The following is a 23,162-nucleotide window of genomic DNA, read 5'->3' as shown; positions in this document are numbered from 1 at the left end:
TTTATCCAAAAACAGTCACACTAGTTATAGTGTGTGATGTGTAATTTCAGACACACTCTATGCTGAGTAATGTTTATTCGTCTGAAAATGCTAACATTAGCCTTTCTTGCCAGTGACTTTTCTACCAAAACCGAAGTGTGGATTGCAGTCACTCAATAGAGCAGTCTATAGTGATAAGGAAGCAAATAGGTCACACTTTATTTGGATAGTCCAGATAGTATGACCATCTCTAGAGCTTCTACATATGGACTATCAACAAACTATCTGTTGATAAGCAACTGCTTGCTAAGGTTACGGTTAGGTTTAGAAGGGTTAGGGGGTTAGAGTGAAAAACCTATAGGAGTGTAGCTCTCCAGGAACAGGGTTGGTGTTAGGAGTGTGTATTGGAGGCGAAGTCAGGTGCAGGATAGCAGAGTGTAGTGACCAGGCACACTTTTTATTCCGGTCCAAAAAGACACCACAAAGTAACATAAAATGTGCCCAAACACGGAACATTGACAAAAAGTAATACGCGTAACAATATCCACAATTCCAAAATACACGTAACACAAACAATCTTACACAAAGACATGATGGGGAACAGAGGAATAAATACATATGGATTGATTGGGAGAATGAAAACCAGGTGTGCAGGGAACAAGACAAAACAAATGGATACATGAAAAATGGAGCGGCGATGGCTAGAAAGCCGGTGACGTCGACCGCCGAACGCCGCCCGAACAAGGAGAGGAGCCGACTTCGGCAGAGGTCGTGACAGTTGGAGCATCTACAGATGGACTATCCAAATAAAGTGTTACCAACAAGTATCTGAATACATTATTTAGTTGAACATTCCCATTATATTTAAAGAGTTACTGCCTTTAAATGCCCAGTAAAAGTTGTTCCGAACAAAGCAAAATGTGAAAATAGCCTTAAAAGACTGAAGCACTGGAAGCATGTAAAGGTTATACATGTAAGATGTTATACCTGCAAATCAAATCAACTTTTATTTGTCACATGCGCCGAATACAACAGGGGGGTGAATGTAAATAGTCCGGGTGGCCATTTGATTAATTGTTCAGCAATCAGGGCAGTGTTTAGAGCGTTGGACAAGTAACCGAAAAGTTGCAAGATCGAATCCCCGAGATGACAATGTTAAAATCAGTTGTTCTGCCCCTGAACAATGCAGTTAACCTACTGTTCATAGGCTGTCATTGAAAATAAGAATTTGTTCTTAAAACCTGTTTGGGCTGCAAGGGGCAGTATTGAGTAGCCAGATAAAAGGTGCCCATTTCAAACGGCCTCGTACTCAATTCTTGCTCGTACAATATGCATATTATTATTACTATTGGATAGAAAACACTCTCTAGTTTCTAAAACCGTTTGAATTATTTCTCTGAGTGAAACAAAAGTCATTCTGCAGCACACTTCCTGACCAGGAAGTGGAAAGTCTGAAACCGAGGCTCTCTTCTACTTCCTGCCTATAAATGGTCATGAGATCTATTAGTATACATGCACGTCATACACCTTCCCCTGGGTGTCAAGAGGCTGTGAGAAGAAATGAGGTGATTATCTTGGTCTGAGATGGAACACATCATCTTGGAATGACGTGTCCCCCATTTTCGGTACTCTGAAGAGCGCGACGTGGACAGTGGGATTGCCTTCTCTTTAGCTGCCGTAATAGGCGAGTACTATCTCCGGCTTTGATTTTATTTGATACATGTCACCATATCATCGTAAAGTATGTTTTTTCAATATAGTTTCATCAGATTATTGAAAATTTTTCGGGAGTTTTGCCGTGTTCCGTTCTCTTCCGTTTGTTGACATGGAGAGATTCGCGCCACTTGGCTAGTGTGCATGCTAGTTGAAGAGGGAAAGTTGCCGTTCTAAATCCAAACAACGACTGTTCTGGACAAAGGACACCTTGTCCAACATTCTGACGGAAGATCACCAAAAGTAAGAAACATTTTATGATGCTATTTCATATATCTGTCGTGCATGTGAACTGGTCGTCGGCGCCCAAGTGTTTCTGGCTATTGTGGCTACGCTAATCTAACGCTACATTTTGTTTTCGCTGTAAAACACTTAATAAATCGGAAATATTGTCTGGAATCATAAGATGCCTGTCTTTCATTTGCTGTACACTATGTATTTTTCAGAAATGTTTTATGATGAGTAATTAGGTATTTGACGTTGGTGTCTGTAAATATTATGGCTGCTTTCGGTGCAATTTCATATTGTAGCTGCAATGTAAACTATGATTTATACCTGAAATATGCACATTTTTCGAACAAAACATATGCTATACAATAAATATGTTATCAGACTGTCATCTGATGAAGTTGTTTCTTGATTAGTGGCTATTTATATCTTTATTTGGTCGAAATTGTGATAGCTACTGATGGAGTAAAAAACTGGTGGAGTAAAAAAAGTGGTGTCTTTTGCTAACGTGGTTAGCTAATAGATTTACATATTGTGTCTTCCCTGTAAAACATTTTAAAAATCGGACATGTTGGCTGGATTCACAAGATGTGTACCTTTCATATGCTGTATTGGACTTGTTAATGTGTGAAAGTTAAATATTTTAAAAAATATATATTTTGAATTTCGCGCCCTGCACTTTGAGCTGGCTGTTGTCATAAGTGTATCGACGTCGGGCTTGCAGCCAGAAGAAGTTTTTTAACTGACTTGCCTAGTTAAATAAAGGTGAAATAAAATAAAACATCTTATGGCTTGGGGGTAGAAGCTGTTAACCTCTACTTCATCACCCTCCCGGATCCGGGATCCTCCTCATCAAAAAAGCTGACTAGCATAGCCTAGCCTAACGGGACAGGGATATCATATAATATAATTTTCATGAAATCACATGTCCAATACAGCAAATGAAAGATAAACATCTTGTGAATCCAGCCATCATTTCCGATTTTTAAAATGTTTTACAGCGAAAACATAATATGTATTTCTATTAGCTAACCACAATAGCCAAACACACAACCACATATTTTCACCATGTTTCCACCGCATAGGTAGCTTTCACAAAACCGACAAAATAGAGATAAAATTTGTCACTAACCAAGAAACAACTTCATCAGATGACAGTCGTATAACATGTTATACAATACATTTATGTTTTGTTCAAAAATGTGCATATTTGAGGTATAAATCATAGTTTTACATTGCAGCCACTATCAAAAATAGCACCAAAGCAGCCAGAATAATTAAAGAGAGCAACGTGAAATACCTAAATACTCATCATAAAACATTTATGAAAAATACATGGTGTACAGCAAATGAAAGATAAACATCTTGTGAATCCAGCCAATATTTCCGATTTTTTAAGTGTTTTACAGCGAAAACACAATATAGAATTATATTAGCTTACCACAATAGCCAAACACACAAACGCATTTATTCACCGCAAAGGTAGCTTTCGCAAAAACCAGCAATAGATATAAAATTAATCACTAACCTTTGGACAACTTCATCAGATGACAGTCTTATAACATCATGTTATACAATACATTTATGTTTTGTTCGAAAATGTGCATATTTAGAGCTGCAAATCGTGGTTATACATTGTGAATACGTAGCAACATTTCCCCAGAATGTCCGGAGATATTTTGGACACTCACCTAATCTGACCAAAGAACTCATCATAAACTTTACATAAAAATACTTGTTGTATGGCAAATGAAAGATACACTGGTTCTTAATGCAACCGCTGTGTTAGATTTTTTTAAATAACTTTACCACAACATACAGCTTGGGTTATTGTGAGACAGCGCTCACCAACACGGCGGAGAATAGGCATCAACATATTACACAGAAATACAAAATAACATCATAAATGTTGTCTTACTTTTGCTGAGCTTCCATCAGAATGTTGTACAAGGAGTCCTATTTCCAGAATAAATCGTTGTTTGGTTTTAGAATGTCCATTTCTTCTGTCGAATTCGCGCCACAATGCTAGCCAAGGTTGCTAACATTCCCATCCTCTCTTGGCGCAAAGAACGGAAAACTCCAAAAGTCCCAATAAACGTTGAATAAACTGATAAAACTCGGTTGAAAAAACCTACTTTATGATGTTATTATCATATGTATCAAATAAAATCAGAGCCGGAGATATTCGCCGTGTATACCGAACGCTTTTCAGAAGACAATGTCGAGGTCCCTCGCGCGCCGTCGAAGACAAAGAAAATACCGGACCTGTCACTCCAAAAGCTCTTGTTCGGCCTCAGATCAAGCTAGACACCCCATTCCACCTTCCACTGCCTGTTGACATCTAGTGGAAGGCGTATGAAGTGCATACATATCGATAAATAAAAGCCAGTTGAATAGGCAGGCCCTGAAACAGAGCCTCGTTTTCAGATTTTTCACTTCCTGTATGGAAGTTTGCTGCCAAATGAGTTCTGTTTTACTCACAGATATAATTCAAACAGTTTTAGAAACTTCAGAGTGTTTTCTATCCAATAGTAATAATAATATGCATATTGTATGATCTAGAACAGAGTACGAGGCCGTTTAAATTGGGCACGATTTTTTCCAAAGTGAAAACAGCGCCCCCCTATTGACAAGAAGTTTTAAGGAGCCTTTTGGAACTAGACTTGGCACTACGGTACCACTTGCCATGCGGTGGCAGAGAGAACAGTCTATGACATGGGTGACTGGAGTCTTTGACAATTCTGGAGTAACAACAACTGAAGTAACATTTATACCTCAGTCACATATCAGTAGTAATTGTTGGTAACACTTTACACACTTAATGATTTGTAAAATCTGTTGTGAAATGCATTGTAATATTTTTTAAATTGTATATAACCGCCTTCCTTTTTCTGAACCCCAGGAAGAGTAGCTGCTGCCTTGGCTGGAACTAATGGGGATCCATAATTTAAAAAAAAATCTATATTCCGCCATAAGCAACCAGGAAAACGCTCACCTAGAAGCGGCACTCCTAGTGGCCGGGGACTTTAATGCAGGGAAACTTAAATCAGTTTTACCAAATTTCTATCAGCATGTTAAATGTCCAACCAGAGGGAAAAAAACTTGACCACCTTTACTCCACACACAGAGACGCATACAAAGCTCTCCCTCGCCCTCCATTTTGCAAATCTGACTATAGTTCTATCCCCCGGATTCCTGCTTACAAGCTCAAATTAAAGCAGGAAGCACCAGTGACTAGATCAATAAAAAGTGGTCAGATGAAGCAGATGCTAAACTACAGGACTGTTTTGCTAGCCACAGACTGGAATATGTTCCGGGATTCCTCCGATGGCATTGAGGAGTACACCACATCAGTCATTGGCTTCATCAATAAGTGCATCGATGACGTCATCCCCACAGTGGCATTACGTACATACCCCAACCAGAAGCAATGGATTACAGTCAACATCCGCACTGAGCTAAAGGGTAGAGCTGCCGCTTTCAGAAGCTTATAAGAAATCCCGCTATGCCCTCCGATGAACCATCAAACAGGCAAAGCATCAATACAGGACTAAGATCGAATCGTACTACACCGGCTCTGATGCTCGTTGATGTGGCAGGGCTGGCAAACCATTACAGACTACAAAGGGAAGCACAGCCAAGAGCTGCCCAGTGACACGAGCCTACCAGACGAGTAAACTACTTCTATGCTTGCTTCGATGCAAATGGCACTGAAACATGCATGAGAGCACCAGCTGTTCCGGATGACTGTGTGATCACGCTCTCCGCAGACAATGTGAGTAAGACCTTTAAACAGGTCAACAGGGCTACATGGATTACCAGGACGTGTACTGCGAGCATGCACTGACCAACTGGCAAGTTCAACCTCTCCCTGTCCGAGTCTGTAATACCAACATGTTTTAAGCAGACCACCATAGTGCCTGTGCCCAAGAACACTAAGGTAACCTGCCTAAATGACTACAGACCCATAGCAGTCACGTCTGTAGTTATGAAGTGCTTTGAAAGGCTGGTCATGGCTCACATCAAACCCTAGACCCACTCCAATTTGCTTACTGCCCCAACAGATCCACATATGATGCAATCTCTATTGCACTCCACACTGCCCTTTCCCACCTGGACAAAAGGAACACCTATGTGAGAATGCTATTCATTGGCTACAGCACAGCGTTCAACACCATAGTGCCCTCAAAGCTCATCAATAAGCTAAGGACCCGGGGACTAAACACCTCCCTCTGCCACTGGATCCTGGACTTCCTGACGGGCTCCCCCCAGGTGGTAAGGGTAGGTAACAAGACATCCGCCACGCTGATCCTCAACACAGGGGCCCCTTAGGGGTGCGTGCACAGCCCCCTCCTGTACTCCCTGTTCACTCATGACTGCATGGCCAGGCACGACTCCAACACCATCATTAAGTCTGCAGACGACACAACAGTCGTCTGATCACCGACAACGACGAGACAGCCGATAGGGAGGAGGTCAGAGACCTGGCCGTGTGGTGCCAGGACAACAACCTCTCCCTCAACGTGATCAAGACAAAGGAGATGATTGTGGACTACAGGAAAAAGATGACTGAGCACGCCCCCATTCTCATCGACAGGGCTGCAGGGGAGCAGGTTGAGAGCTTCAAATTCCTTGGTGTCCAACAAACTAACAAGCACACCAAGACAGTCGTGAAGAGGGCACGACAAAACCTATTCACCCTCAGGAGACTGAAAATATTTGGCATGAGTAATGATTAATAAATTATGAATAAACTATTTATTAATCCATTATAAATCCTTTATTACAAGTTGTTATTATAAAGTGCTTGGTCAGCCACTCCCTCTAATTGAGTTGGATTCTGTGTGCAAGATCATATTCCCTAGAAATGAAACAGAGAATCATGGGTTGAAATGGGGGATGGCTACAGTAGCGAATATTACAGCTATATTAGATCCATTCTATATTCAGTTACCGGTAAATCCCCATTTGAAAAACTGAATAGCCTATTATCCGGAAAGCACTGTGCTCTTAGAACCATAGAACTCTCCTAGGGAACGGAAGGAAGCACGTCTGTTTGTGCAGTTAGGACCACTCTCAATTTTAAATTCCAATTGGCCTTTTGCCTGTTGAATAATACAAGGAAAGTATAGTAGCGTCCACAGTCTGAATTCTCAATATGTTATTGCCTTAATTTTGTGTCAATTAAACAATAGTTGTTTTTAGGTAACACTTTTACTTGACATCCAGTGTCATAACACATTATTACACGGTCATAACCTTGTCATAATATGTCATAACAGCTGACATAACTTCTCATAACCTGTCATAATATGGTCATAACACTGTCATGACCCATGTATTTACACCTGTTTTGACATATATCAAATAAAATAACATTTTATTTGTCACATACACATGGTTAGCAGATGTTAATGCAAGTGTAGCGAAATGCTTGTGCTTCTAGTTCCGACAATGCAGTAATAACCAACGAGTAATCTAACCTAACAATTCCACAACTACTACCTTATACACACAAGTGTAAAGGGATAAAGAATATGTACATAAAGATATATGAATGAGTGATGGTTCAGAACGGCATAGGCAAGATGCAGTAGATGGTATAGAGTACAGTATATACATATGAGATGAGTAATGTAGGGTATATAAACATAAAGTGGCATAGTTTAAAGTGGCTAGTGATACATGTTTTACATAAAGATGGCAAGATGCAGTAGATGATATAGAGTACAGTATATACATATACATATGAGATGAGTAATGTAGGGTATGTAAACATTATATTAAGTGGCATTGCAATTTAAACAATTGCAAAGATGATCAGAGCAAAGTACAGAGATATCCTTGATGAAAACCTGCTCCAGAGCGCTCAGGACCTCAGACTGGTGCGAAGGTTCACCTTCCAACAGGACAATTACCCTAAGGACACAGCCAAGACAACACAGGTGTGGCTTCAGGACAAGTCTCTGAATGTCCTTGAGTGGCCCAGCCAGAGCCTGGACTTGAACCCGTTCAAACATCTCTGGAGATAAATTAAAATAGCTGTGCAGCAACGCTCCCCATCCAACATGACAGAGCTGCAGAGAGGAATAGGAGAAACTCCTTAAATACAGGTTTGCCAAGCTTGTAGCGTCATACACAAGAAGACTCAAGGCTGTAATCGCTGCCAAAGGTGCTTCAACAAAGTACTGAGTAAAGGGTCTGAATAATTATGTAAATGTGATATTTCATTTTTTATTTGTTATATACTTTTTGCTGATATTTCTAAAAACTTGTTTTTGCTTTGTCATTATGGGGAATTGTGTGTAGATTGATGAGGGGTAAAAAACAATTTAATCCATTTTAGAATAAGGCTGTAAAGTAACAAAATGTGGAAAAATTCAAAGGGGTCTGACTACTTTCCAAAGGCACTGTGTATTACATAAACATACTGTTGACACGTAGGCTATGGTGTAATGGAATGTTTTGCCTTGTGTGGTTTTGACAGTCTTTCGTAGGTGTCAAACCAGACATAAAATAATGCAATATATGTCACAACAGCTCTAAATATGTGTCATAACAGTGACCATATTGTGACAGGTTATGTCAAGTTATGTCACCTGTTATGACATAACTTGATATGACGCTGGTGTCAAGTAAAGTGTTTCTAGTTTTTACGACAACGGACAATAGGATGACTTATTTATTTGACAGATTGTTGTCAATACAATGACAAAATGGCAAAATCAAGACTCAAGACTTTCAGATTCCTTGTATTATTCAACAGGCAAAACGCCAATGGGCTTTAGAACGGACAGCTGCCCTAGCTGCACAATCAGACATGCTTCCTCCTTCTGCTCCTGTGATCTTTGCTTCCAATTAAAAGCACATAAAAGCAGTTGATGGTATTATGTGTTCGAAATGGAGTACTTTCTCACTCAGTTCAGAGAACAGATAAGTGTTGTCATTTTGGCAAAGTATTTCAACAAAGGGTATTCACTTGGGGAGTAATGAGGTTTACACAAAGGCACTGATGAAAGTTTGGTATGAAAAAATAACGCAACTGCCAAACAGAGCCTGATGGATTGATTACACCTAAGTAACCCCCAAAGTCTATTCATGTCTACTAATGGAAAACGATTATGACAGAGCTTCTAATGGATGAAAGTGTGACATGACATCATAAGGTCTAGCCAGCTATCACTGATGTCTGTGATCGACAGGTACAAAACAGTTGCCAACAGTTGCCAATTTGTCCGTAAAACTTTATTGCAGGCAATGTCAAAGCTAATTTTCATAGCTCATAGCTCATGGTAGCTCATTGTGTCTGCAACAAGTGTTGCCAATTTGCCAAACAGAAGCAAGCTCTGGGATAGCACTGTTGTCTGGCCTGGCACTTGGTGATATATGATGGGTTTGTGCAAATAAAATCAAACCAAACACATTTTTTCTTTCATCTTTACAGCAAAGGTCTCTTTGACTCAACTTAAGGCCAGGAGTGACTACACACTCCTAACATGTGCTTGATTACCTTTATTCCTAAAGTGAGTCATAAAAACCAGTCATGTAAAATACATATTTACTGCCCCATATTACTCTCTGGTATACTGCAAGCAGGGTATTTGCATCTCTCTCTCTCTGTCTCTCTTCATGTTACGCTCGTTGTTGGAATGAGTGGACCAAGGTGCAGCATGGTAGGCGTACATGCTGCACCTTGTATTCAATGCACACCGAAAAAACAACAAATACAAAACGAAACGTAAGGTTTAATAGGGCTAAACAGCACAGTACCAAAACAAGATCCCACAAACTACAGGTGGGAAAAAGCTGCCTAAGTATGATCCCCAATCAGAGACAACGATAGACAGCTGCCTCTGATTGGGAACCATACCCGGTCAACAAAGAAATAGAAAACATAGATTGCTCACCCTAGTCACACCCTGACCTAACCAAATAGAGAATTAAAAGGATCTCTAAGGTCAGGGCGTGACACTTCAATTAAATCCAAGGGGGTTTATTGGCATGGAAAACAAATGTTTACATTGCCAAAGCAAGTGAAATGGATAAACAAAAGTGAAATAAACAATATAAAGTGAACAGTAAATGTTACACTCACACAAGTTCATATTATGTCCATATACAGTGTTGTTGCGATGTGCAAATAGTTAAAGTACTAAAGGGAAAATAAATAAATTGTATTTACAATGGTGTTAGTTCTTCACTGGTCACAAATCTTGCTGCTATGATTGCACACTGTGGTATTTCACCCAATAGATATGGGAGTTTATCAAAATTGGATTTGTTTCCGAAGTCTTTGTGGGTCTGAGTAATCTGAGGGAAATATGTGTCTCTAACTCTCTCTCGCTCTCTCGCTCCCTCTGCCCCTTTCTCCCTCTCCCTCTAACTCTCTTCCTCACTCACTCTCTCTCTCTCTCTCTCTTTCTCATTCCGTCTCAATCTGTGTGGCAGAGTGCTTGCTTTGGACATGTGAGGCTGAGACCTAAACTTGACCAAATTCAATTTAATGCCAGGATCATGGAAGTCACAGGCTCAGAGTGAAAATGAAAGAGGTGACCTGAGGACTTGGCTTCAAACAGCCATGACATATGTTCTCTCCATTCCACATCACTGACTTGTCCCTTAATATACACAGAGGGCTAATGTCAACAGTATGCATGTCAGTCTCTCTTGGCTCAAAGTAGAGGAGAGGTTGACTGCATCAATTCTTGCTTTTGAGAGAAATATTAATGTTGAAAATGCTAAATTGTCTGTATAATCAACTTACATATACCTCTGAGAGACCTACAGTACCCACCCCAACAGAAATGCCACCAGGGGTCTCTTCACAGTCCCCAAATCCAGAAGGAATTCAAGGCAACTCTATTATATAGAGAGCCCTGATCACATGGAACTCCCATCTCAAATTACTCAAGCAAACAGATAAACTAGCTTAATAAACAAACAAATAAAACAACATCTCACAGCACAACGGCTGTCCCCTATCGGACCTAAATAACTCATAGGCACGTGTAACTGTCTGTAGGACCTTTTTAGCTTCCATTGTTCTTATTTAAAATGTGTGTAGTTCAGTCCTTGAGCTGTTCTTGTCTATTGATGTTCTGTATTTTGTCATGTTTTATTTCTTTGTGTGGACCCCAGGAAGATTAGCTGGTGCTTTACCAAGAGTTAATGGGGATCATAATAAAATACTAAAATACTAATACTGACCATTGCCATGGGCCACTTGAAGTGGTGACAGCTCAATTTTCAAGACCCCGTCTGTTGGATGTAGCTGCGACCGAACTAACCCAAATGTAATATTTACCCAGTCCTATGGACACCTAGAAACTGTTGAAATAGACAGTAATATTGGCCTGTTTTGGAAAGACAATAGGCACATTGGCAAAAGCAGAAACAGACTTCTGTGTGGGTCATGACCTTTCCCAAGGTCATGGCAGCCATTTGAAAAGCCAAATAATTTCACCCCCTATCTGAAGCTCCGAGCACAAATTCAAATGAGTTTCATTCCTCTTTTTAGCAGTTTTGGTTGTTAATGGTTATCGTCGCTATCACTTTATTATTCTATTGAAATATAGACTTAAAAGTAGCTGCCTTGATACTGTTACCATTTAATCTTCAAGGAATTTGGAAAAGACGCCCCGTGCAGACTTTCTCCTTTTCATTGCCGTTAATGTCCTCTGACAACTGTATAGCTCCCCACTGAAAGTCATGAGTATAACTTATTTTCAATGTAGCACCAGGGGTGCACAAAGTGCTCAGTTTCACCGTTTCACCTTAAAAAGGTTGCCCGGGAAGGGTGCAAGGTGAGAGCCAGAACAAGCTGCTGACTTCTCTTGAGGTTAGTTGATGTACCGGTAGCTTTTTCATGCTGTACGATTCTGATGATTATGCTCATTTTCTTCCATGTTGGAATGAGTTCTACAGTATGTAGAGTAATGGAGGCACAAACATGCTTAAGATTGGTTGTCATGTATTGGTTGACCTCTTATCAAGTCAACGTCCAATTGGAAATACAGTACTAACAAACCACATGGCAATGACAAACCAGGATTATAGTTTAGTGCTCATTTTAGTGGATTTTTAAATTTATTTTTTTATTTTATTTCACATTTATTTAACCAGGTAGGCCAGTTGAGAACAAGTTCTCATTTACAACTGTGACCTGGAATCTCCTCAGAGGGGGAAGGGGAGGACCATCCTCCTCAGTGAATTTAATACAAATAAAAATAGTTATACATTAAAAAAGTTATCCTTTTAAGAAAGAACTATATTAAATATATTCACGTCACCAAATAATTGATTAAAACACACTGTTTTGCAATGAATGTCTACAATAGCCTCAACAGCATTCTCATGGTGTAGCCGGAGGACAGCTAGTTTCCATTGACTTCAATACAAAACTTGGAGCCTCATGGTTCTCACTCCCTTCCATAGACTTATACAGTAATTATGACAACTTCCGGAGGACGTCCTCCAACCTATCAGAGGTCTTGCAGCATGAACTGACGTGTTTTCCACCCAATCAAAGGACCAGAGAATTAATCTGGTACTGAAAGCATAAGTTACAGCTAGCTAGCACTGCAGTGCATAAAATGGGGTGAGGAGTTGACTCAAAGAGACAGAAGGACAATAGCTGAACAGTTTTAAACAAATTAATTTATTCAAAAATGAAGGAGAGAAACGAGAGAGAGAGATATTTCATTGTATGTTTTCACTTTCACTTTCACTTACTAAGCTAGCAAATGCAGCTAGCTAGTTTAGCCTACTCAAAGAGTGGGACGCTATGTGAGCTAGCTGGCTATGGCTATCCAACACTGGAACTCGTCCAACTCAAGGTAAGATTTTGGTTTTATTAATGTATTGCCACCGGAGCCCGCCAGTGTAACCGCTAAACTGCTTGCTGTACACTGTACTGCATGCTTGTAGCGGGTTTACTAATGCGTTAGTTCTAGTAGCTATGTTGACTATGACATTAGCTAATATGGTGACAATGATGTAAGCTGTGTGTAGCGGTTAGTGGTTATGGTATGAAGGTTTGGCTTGGAAAGTTTTTTTTGCCTGGTCACAGACAGCTGTTGTGTTGTACACTGTCCACAAGCGAAGGGAAAAAGTGAGAGGAGGAGAGTGTGTAGAAGCAAGAAGGAATTATACAATGAGAAAATTGATATGTGGCTGCTATGAAAGTGAACTGTGTTTACGTGTGATCAGGGGTGTATTCATTCTGCCGATTCTGTTGAAATATTATTCTTAAATGGAAGCAAACGGAACGAAACGAGGATAAACATACTGGAATTTGTCCAATAGAAATTCCTGTTGGACTAATGATTACACCCTAGATCAGCTAGATGCAGGCAAGAGTATGCAGATGAAATATGAATGTCCTTCCGGGTTAACTGGGCATTGTGTCAAGAAGCAATGCGGCTTGATTTGGGTTGTGTTTCGGAGGACATGAATGACAGTCATCCAATATGCTGTAGTAGAAAATAAGGCCATGCTAATAAAAATAAAAAATCGTCCTCCCTCATCTTAAACGGCACAGACCACGACTGGCTCATATGAAATATGGCACATTGTAGGAAAATCTATGTGAAAGGGATCTGCACTATTTAATTCGGTAAACTGACATGTTACTGATACTCTGTAGTCTGTAGAGCATCTACAGATGTACCATCCAAATCAAGTGTTACCTTATGCTCTCTGTCGTTAGACCTGAATAGTTTACAGATGTAGGATCTTAATTTGATCACCCTGTTGCAGGAGACCTTTCTTGCAATGCAGGACTTTTACAACTTGTAATGTATTTGAGGTTTAAAAAGGCTTCCGAAGTTTGTAATTTCCACATAGAAATTTCAGAAATGATTTTCTCTTACAAAAAATGTATCAACCCCTACAAACATGTGGCCTCCCGAATGGCGCAGCAGTCTAAGGCACTGCATCGCAGTGCTTGAGGCATCACTACAGACCTGGGCTGTGTCACAACCGGACGTAACCGAGAGTCCTATAGGGCGGCGCACAATTGGCCCAGCGCCGTCTGGGTTAGGGGAGGGTTTGGTCGGCAGGGATGTTCTTGTCCCATCGCGCTCTAGTGATTCCTGTGGCGGGCCGGGCGCAATGCACGCTGACACGGTCGCCAGGTGTACGGTGTTTCCTCTGACACTTTGGTGTGGCTGGCTTCCGGGTTAACTGGGCATTGTGTCAAGAAGCAATGCGGCTTGATTTGGGTTGTGTTTCGGAGGACACACCGCTCTCAACCTTCGCCTCTCCCGAGTCTGTATGGGATTTGTAGCGATGAGACAAGACTGTAACTACCAATTGGATACCACAAAAATGGGGAGAAAAATGGGGTAAAAGTAAAAATGAGAATATGAAATATTGTACAGTATATGATGTATTGTATATTAAACAACATTTTATGAATAAGGCTTGAAATGACTTATATTTCTCCTAAACATAGTATAATCAATTTATAAAACTATAAGATGACTATAAGATTTCACCTTCCTTATAACTGTAAAATACATATTTGTATATTTAGTGTCTACTAGTGAGAATTATTTTGTCTTTTTTTTGTTATGATTTTTTATGGGGTGCTGCAGCACCCTCATTACCCCTACATCCCACAGCTATGTACAGTGTCCACAGATAGATTTACAGTTAATTCGGAAGGTATTCAGACCACTTGACTTTTTCCACATTTTGTGGAAAAGCCTTATTCTAAAATGTATTCCATTTTTTCCCCCTCATCAATTTACACACAGTACCCCACAATGACAAAGCGAAAACAGGTTTCGTTTTTTTTGGACATTATTTGGAAAGGCACACACCACAACGTCCCCCAGTTGACAGTGTATGTCAGAGCAAAAAACAAGCCATGAGTTCAAAGGAACTGTCTGTAGAGCTCCGGAACAGATCAAGGCACAGATCTGGGGAAGGGTATCAAAAAAATAAGTTTGGAATCACCAAGACTCTTTCTAGAGCTGGCCAAACTGAGCAGTCAGAAGACCCGATGTTCACTTTGACAGAGTTCCAGACTTCCTCTGTGGGGATGGGAGAACCTTCCAGAAGGACAAGCATCTCTGCAGCACTCCACCAATCGGACCTTTATGGTGGAGTGGCCAGACGGCAGCCACTCCTCAGTAAAAGGCACATGACAGCCTACTTGGAGTTTGCCAAAAGGCACCTAAAGGACTCTAAGATCATGAGAAACAAGATTCTCTGGTCTGATGAAGCTAAGATTGAACTCTTTGGCCTGAATGCCAAGTGTCACATCTGGAGGAAACCTGGCACCATTCTTACAATGAAGCATGGTGGTGGCAGCATCATGCTGTGGGGATGTTTTTCAGCGGCAGGGACTGGGAGACTAGTCAGGATCGAGGGAAAGATGAACGGAGCAAAGATCTTTGATGAAAACCTGCTCCAGAGCTCCCAGGACCTCAGACTGGGGCGAAGGTTCACCTTCCAACAGGACAACAACCCTAAACACACAGCCAAGACAATGCAGGAGTGGCTTCAAGACAAGTCTCTGAATGGCCCAGCCAGAGCCCGGACTTGAACCCGATAGAACATCTCTGGAGAGACCTGATAATAGCTGTGCAGCAACGCTCCCAATCCAACCTGACAGAGCTTGAGAGGATCTGCAGAGAGGAATGGGAGAAACTCCCCAAATACAGGCGTATCAAACTTGTAGTGTCATACCCAATAAGACTCAAGGCTGTTATTGCTGCCAAAGTTGCTTCAACAAAGTTTTTTATTTATTTATTTTAATTTTACTAGGCAAGTCAGTTAAGATCAAATTCTTATTTACAATGACGGCCTAGGAACAATGGGTTAACTGTCTTGTTCAGGGGCAGAACGACAGATTTCTACCTTGTCAGCTCGGGGATTCGATCTCAAATCAAATTAAATCAAATCAAATGTTATTTGTCACATACACATGGTTATCAGATGTTAATGCGAGTGTAGCGAAATGCTTGTAAAATGCTAGTACGGTTACTAGTCCAACACTCAAACCACTGGGCTACCTGTCACCCCAAGTAAAGTACTGAGTAAAGGAATACTGAATAGTTATGTAAATGTGATATTTTTATTTTATTTTTTTACATTTGCAAAAATTTCTAAAAACCTCTTTTGCTTTGTCATTATGGAGTATTGTGTGTAGATTGATGAGGGAAAAAACTATTTAAACCATTTTAGTATATGGCTGTATGTAACAAAATGTGGAAAAAGTCAAGGGTCTAAACTTTCCGAATACACTGTATAAGCTAAAATGTCGGTCGGGAACCAGTACCAGAGCCACGCAGGTCCCCTAAACAAGGGACTTTACATTGAAGATGATTTATAATCCACATAATAACTCACATTTCCTTTTGCTGCAGGATTATTTTCCTGCTGTAGTAAACTGACTCAAATGAAGATCCTACATCTGTAGTGGCTGAGTTATACTCTCTGTCAACAGACCTGAATAGCCTACTATATTAATGTTCATTTGATAGGTCTCTTAACTGTACAAATTATTGTTCTTATATGTGTAAATTCTATGACCTTCCACAAACAGATTGCCTGAGAGCTTAAAATGTGTGCAACAAGTATGTACTTTGCAGCTATAACTGATTTGCAGAGCATCATTTTCTGAGAAATAAATGAGTGGTTCTATTGGCAACGTTCTGAATCATGTGTGCAGATTAACCCAGATCTTTATTGCCATGCTTTCATTGCCAAGAAATTATTTTGACACTATCAAATGGGGCTGTGGACAGATGGCATAAATATCAACAATTGAAGTGGTGATAAAGGGAAGATTCTGCCAGATGGCACGCATATCATCTATTGAAGTAGTGATAATGGGAAGATCCTGCCCTTTCAGAGAAGCCAGCTGTTTAAGTGTACCGTAATAACATAGACAATGACATTGTCTCTGTCGTATACCTCAGGTGAGGTACAAGGGAGGTTATTTAGTCTAAGAATGGAGACTCCGCTCTCATTACTGAGACCCATTTAAAGCTTCAGAAAAGTAATCTGAAGAGTCACTGTAATACCCCTAAGCTCTTAGACAACATCTCCCGAAGAGCAGAACTTCAAATGGCATTCGAAAAACCATGAAAATCCCCTGGTTCAGTCTGCAACAGCCAGAGCAATTATGTCTCCTTCATTTCAGAGTAAGAAGAGATGCATGCTGTTGAGTGTGTGTCTTCTGGCAGAGATCTGGGATTACTGCCAAACATCCTCTCCCAGTCTTTCTGATGAGCTGGAGACCTGGAGACCAATATGTGGCGAGGTGACAGAGGATTTGTGGGAGTCGGATTGCCTAGTAGTCTAAGCATTGTGTTGCTGATGACAGGGGGTGACTGTCGACATGAAATTGCAAGGTTTGTATCTGTGAAATCCCCTAAATCCCCTAAAACCCACTCACACACCACATCTTTGCTTTACAAGCTTCTTAATCTTTCTGTGGGCGTTTGTTGATGCAAGATGAGTCAGAGTATCTTTTTACACAGTAGTATCATTATATCTTTATACTATGTTAGCCTAGTCAAATGCTGGATATGATTCACAGGTGAGATCAATTACAGCTATAAAAGCATAATCTTCAGACAATTACTATTGTAGCAGGGATTTGAACCAGACAAAATGAGTAGTGGAGAGAACTGGGTCACTCAGTTCTACACAAGGTGATTGGGAAGCATGTGGGAGAATGATGGATCACACCATCATCAGGTCCAAGGTCTGCCTCAACTGGGTCGTGTTCAATAGGCCAAAACAAGACAAAACGTTTCCAACAGGAAGACAGAAATTGTCATACTTACTGGACAAGTCCCAGTGCTATATCCAGGGCCGTAACCAGGGTCGGAGTTTTAGTGGCGTTTATACGTACAGCGTTTTGTATGAAAAACGCTGTATATTTAAATGTAAAGGACTTACCTACGAGACATTTTGCTAATATTTCTACATCTTTCTCCATGTTGAAAAGGCTTCCAATATATTTGTAACATCACTAATGTATCACCACCACTAATAATTTCCCCTTACTACTGATATCATCACCACCACCATCACCACCACCACCACCACCATCACTGCCACCACCATCACCACCACCATCACCACTACAACCACCACCACCATCACCAACACCACCACCACCACCACTACCATCACTACCACCACCATCACCACCACCACAATCACCACCATCACCACCACTACCACCACCACCACCACCACCATCACCATGACCACCACCACCATGACCACCACCACCACCACTACCATGACCACCAGCACCACCACCACCACTACCATCACTACCACCACAATCACCACAATCACTACCATCACCAATTTCCCCTTACTACTTACACTGAGCACGCTCTGTTCATTTTCTACTTGGTTAGGAAAAAATACTACAGCTATGAAATTATAAGTAGTAAGTAATGGGTTCACCACAAACAAAACCATAACAATACAAATATACTTCATAACTCTGTAGCATCCCTGCAAGTCCATCCCAGCTATTGCACTAGTGCATTTGAAGGCATTCCAGTAAATGTTATACAGTGTATGTTGAAATGGCATACAATTACTGTCATTCTGAATTCCATTCCATTATGTTATGCAAACTGCAATGAGTGGCCTATGCCAAGGGGGTGTGATTAACCAAGATTGAAGATTGACTTTTGGATATAAATATTTGAATACAGTATCTGATTTTGCTTTAGGATGCGATGCAGAAATACATTACCACGTGGATGGTGGTCTGTGGTGACAGGGAGACTCTGGGCTTTGACTGAACGTTGCTGCATGCACATCTTTGCTTGGTGCTACAGGGAGAAGTGGGCGTGTAATCCGCCAGGCCTCAGACACTTGGTAGTCTTCATGAATTACTCACACATGTATACTACACATCAGTGGAGGCTGCTGAGGGGAGGATGGCTCATAATAATGTCTCGAACGGAGTGAATGGAATGGAATCAAACGTGTGTTTTTTATGTGTTTGATGCCATTCCATTCACCCCATTCCAGCCATAAAACTCCATTCCAGACATTATTATGAGCCATCCTCCCCTCAGCAGCCCCCACTACTACACATAGACGGCAGTATGGAAGGGTCCATTGATGTTTTTGGCTTGCTAAATAGTTTAACATCCAAACTGGCCAGTTTGTAGCCTGTAGTCCACACAGACCTAAATGTCAACACATACTGCACACGGGTATGTGTCCTTTTTATTGCCTCTGGAATATATTAGATGTATTGGTGTTCATATTCGGTGATGTCGATGATGATGATAATAGCCTAACAACCTTGCAGCGTCCCACATTTTCATTTGTTTTATTATTAATACATATGGTCTCCAGTAGATGGCCTCATTGTGCCTATCTATCCAAATAGATTGCCTTCAAGTTCAACTTTGAGACAATTTCAGCATGAGATGTTTTCATAATTTCGTGGTTCATTTTATTGAATTCCAATATGTGCTATCTTATCAAATCTCTTATATGACATACGGGAGAACCGTGACCGAAAGTAACACTTTATTCTTGGCACTCAATCCACACATTTTTAGTAGACTAAATCAATTGCTGTAATATTACGCTACTGTATAATTAATCATGTAATTATAAAAGTAATATCAATATCGAAGAGTGGGCTTTTTATAGGAACAAATTAACACATTTCAGCTAAATACCCTGTTGATGCATGAGATGAAACAAGCTGGTGGGGACGTTTCCAGAGACTCTGGCGCGCAGCTGAGCGCATATGGCGCACAAAACGTCTCATCTTCCCTCAATCTACAAGTGAGAGACTTCACTTCGGACACGTCAGTGGTGGATAAGGACTGGAGACTTTGATGGAATGTGGATCTCTTCACAATAACTTGAACAATAGAAGAAAAAATGACATCTAGTGCGTTTAGGAAACCGTGACTAACTCGTTTTCGTATTATTGTTGATCTGGAGCTTGTGAGAAGATGCACAAGTTGAATTGATTCTATCGGACGGTATTTCGACCTTGTCTGGATGTGGTCACACAGTTTTTCGGGTGAAGATAGAAGGAAGTTTGAAAGGACATATAATGAGAATAACACACTGCTAGCGGTACTGAGGCTGCGAGCTGCATCTGGAGCACACGCGAGGAGAGCAGACAGAGGCGCGCGCTTCTGCTGTAGACAGATACGCGGGAAAGAGAATATGTAGAGCCTGCTATTTCGCAGTAAACCATGGCTTACCATTGACCTTTCTTTGAGGATTTAAGGACATTTAAAAAAAACGGTTGTTTAAAAGAAGTTGACAGCTCATCTTCTATGGAGTCCCATTGCAATTTTGGAGACTCGATGTGGGACAAAAATGGACCACATGAACGGACTGAGCTCCAGGATTATCGTTGTGTTGCTCCACAGTAAGATGTAGCCTGTTGTGTGTTCTTGGTGCTTATGGAAACTTAATTGCTACATTTTCATAAAACACAGGCTACAGATGCCACGTTTCATGCGTAAAGATACGGACGATGTATTTATTTTGTTGTTATGCTGCGTGTGCATTTCAATTCAACAATATTGCAACTGCATGTCTACATTTCCATCACCGTCTAAAGCGTCAGGCAGGTTGTCCAGTGCATGTGCCCTGCAGTTGCTTGTCCTGGATGGAGCGTCAATAAGGGCACGAATATAATCACATGGACACGCCTCGTCAGTCATTAAACAAATCAGATAAACACAGTGTTAATATGATCAATATACTGTATCGACGAGCCCGTATATAAGGCTAATGATTGGCCTAGCCTCTGTTTACTTATCATGCCTGCGAGAATATGGTGTGAAATTTTCAGATGACTGCTGACAGGTCAATGAAAGAGACATATGATAAAGCAGAGTAAAAGTTTAGATTCGTAGGTACATCATACTAAACTCTTCAATAACAGATGGAATACCCATAGTGGAAAACTGCTGCTCTGACAGTAGAATGTCTTCGAGAATTCATGAACAGGGTGCATTTTTTGGCTCATTTATAAAGAGTGCTTTTTGAAATATTTATAGACACCATTCTGCAGGATGATTGCTGTGATGAGCATGGTGAACCATCCTCCAGACTTGATGGTCCCCAGGCAAGCGGCCAAGGGTCCATTTTCCATCTAATTGGCCTGAGTTCAGGTGATTGGAATTATGGGGTGATTTCTATCTCTACAAGCTGACAGAAACATGGATTTTAACTTCTCCACGGTCCGCGATAGCGATAATTTGCTGGAGAGAGACTCATCCAAGCGCGTTCTGACAGGCTGCTTTCTCTTTGCGCTCATCCTGACCACACTGCTGGGGAACACACTGGTATGTGTTGCAGTCACCAAGTTCCGCCACCTGCGCTCAAAGGTCACCAACTTCTTTGTGATTTCTTTGGCCATTTCAGACCTGTTGGTGGCCATCTTGGTGATGCCATGGAAGGCAGCGACGGAGATCGTGGGCTTCTGGCCGTTCGGTGCCTTCTGTAATGTCTGGGTGGCGTTCGACATCATGTGCTCAACAGCGTCCATTTTGAACTTATGTGTCATCAGCGTGGACAGATACTGGGCGATCTCAAGCCCATTCCGCTACGAGAGGAAGATGACACCCAAGGTGGCGTTTATTATGATCAGTGTGGCATGGACGCTGTCTGTGCTCATCTCTTTCATCCCTGTGCAGTTGAACTGGCACAAGGCTGCGGTGTTGGAGCTCAACGGCACTTACGGTGAGCTGCCGCCGGACAACTGTGACTCCAGCCTTAACAGGACCTATGCCATCTCCTCCTCCCTCATCAGCTTCTACATCCCTGTGGCAATCATGATCGTGACTTACACCCGGATTTACAGAATTGCCCAGATACAAATCAGGAGGATCTCAGCACTGGAGAGGGCTGCGGAGAGTGCCAAGAACCGCCACAGCAGTATGGGGAACAACTCTAACATGGAGACGGAGAGTTCCTTCAAGATGTCTTTCAAAAGAGAAACCAAAGTCCTAAAGACCCTCTCTGTCATAATGGGGGTGTTTGTGTGCTGCTGGCTGCCCTTCTTCATCCTCAACTGCATGGTACCCTTCTGTGAGCCCAACGGCACCTCTGATTTCCTCTGCATCAGCCCCGGCACCTTCGACGTGTTCGTTTGGTTCGGCTGGGCCAACTCCTCACTCAACCCCATCATATATGCCTTCAACGCGGACTTCCGCAAAGCGTTCTCCATCTTGCTGGGCTGCCACAGACTCTGCCCAGGCAGCAATGCCATAGAGATAGTGAGCATCAACAACAATGGATCCCAGCCGCCTGCGTCCCAGTATCAGCCCAAAGGGCACATTCCCAAGGAAAGCAACAATGCCACCTATGTGATTCCCCACAGCATCCTGTGTCAGGAGGAGGAGCTGCAGAAGAAGGATGGCGTTGGGATTAAGACCTTGGAGAAACTGTCCCCGTCCCTTTCTGGGAACTTGGGCAGCGATGCCGATGTGTCACTGGAAAAGATTAATCCTATAACTCAGAACGGCCAACACAAAACTGTGACATGTTGAGGGGTGTATGTTTTGGTATACAAACATGAGAAGGAACCCAGAGGGAGAGACTTGGCAGTATGCCTAGCAGAAGTGTGGTATATACAAACTGAGCTTCACTGCGAACCTTAAAACTCAAATCACTATGGAAATCTACAGAATGTTTCAAATGAAGGCACTTTATCCTGGATAACTATCTGCAAACACCTTCAGCATTTATTATTAAAGTATAGACAGATTTGTTGATAAATGTTCCATAACTTGAATAAAGTAAAACGAAATACACACGTGTATACATGTGTTGTATTTACAAATATGTATACATTTGCATGTGTACACAGTAGTGACAAATATCCTGGAAGCTGTTATAACATGGAGAAAGAAGTAGAAATATTAGCAAAATGTCTCGTAGGTAAGTGCTTTACATTTATATGTACAGCGTGTTTCATATTCTTACAAAGATAACTATAAAGATAATTGGTTTTGATTGTTTTTTTTCGATGTCAACCACAGTGTGTAATTATTTAAAATGTTATTTATAATATTCATCATAATTTATTAGAGAGTTGAATACACTTCTGGTTAATGATAACTGACAAAAATAATATGGAGAGAGACCATAGGATGGTGAAATGGTTCAAAACAACCCTCATCAACTCTTGCATTTGCGTTGTTGTGAAATTGAAGTGGTAAGCCTCAGCGTGGTAGGGTTGTGGTAAGGTATGGTGTATACACATG

At 41.2% G+C, this 23,162-nt stretch overlaps 1 protein-coding gene across 1 annotated transcript; it reads left to right on the top strand.

The window, feature by feature from the left end:
* The first annotated feature begins 21,113 nt into the window (after positions 1-21,113).
* On the top strand, positions 21,114-22,445 carry LOC120056441 (D(1)-like dopamine receptor). Its single transcript, XM_039004599.1, has one exon. The coding sequence runs from the start codon at positions 21,114-21,116 to the stop codon at positions 22,443-22,445; it is 1,332 nt and encodes a 443-aa protein (XP_038860527.1).
* The last annotated feature ends 717 nt before the right edge of the window (positions 22,446-23,162 follow it).

The sequence above is a fragment of the Salvelinus namaycush genome, chromosome 12 (genome assembly GCF_016432855.1).
Source record: "Salvelinus namaycush isolate Seneca chromosome 12, SaNama_1.0, whole genome shotgun sequence".
Classification (NCBI taxonomy): Eukaryota; Metazoa; Chordata; class Actinopteri; order Salmoniformes; family Salmonidae; genus Salvelinus; species Salvelinus namaycush.
Note: the sequence above shows the minus strand (reverse complement) of the source record. Positions and strands in the feature narration are given on the sequence as shown.

Coding starts and splice junctions, on each gene's coding strand:
- LOC120056441 (XM_039004599.1), top strand. CDS start 21,114: ATGGATTTTAACTTCTCCACGGTCCGCGATAGCGATAATTTGCTGGAG.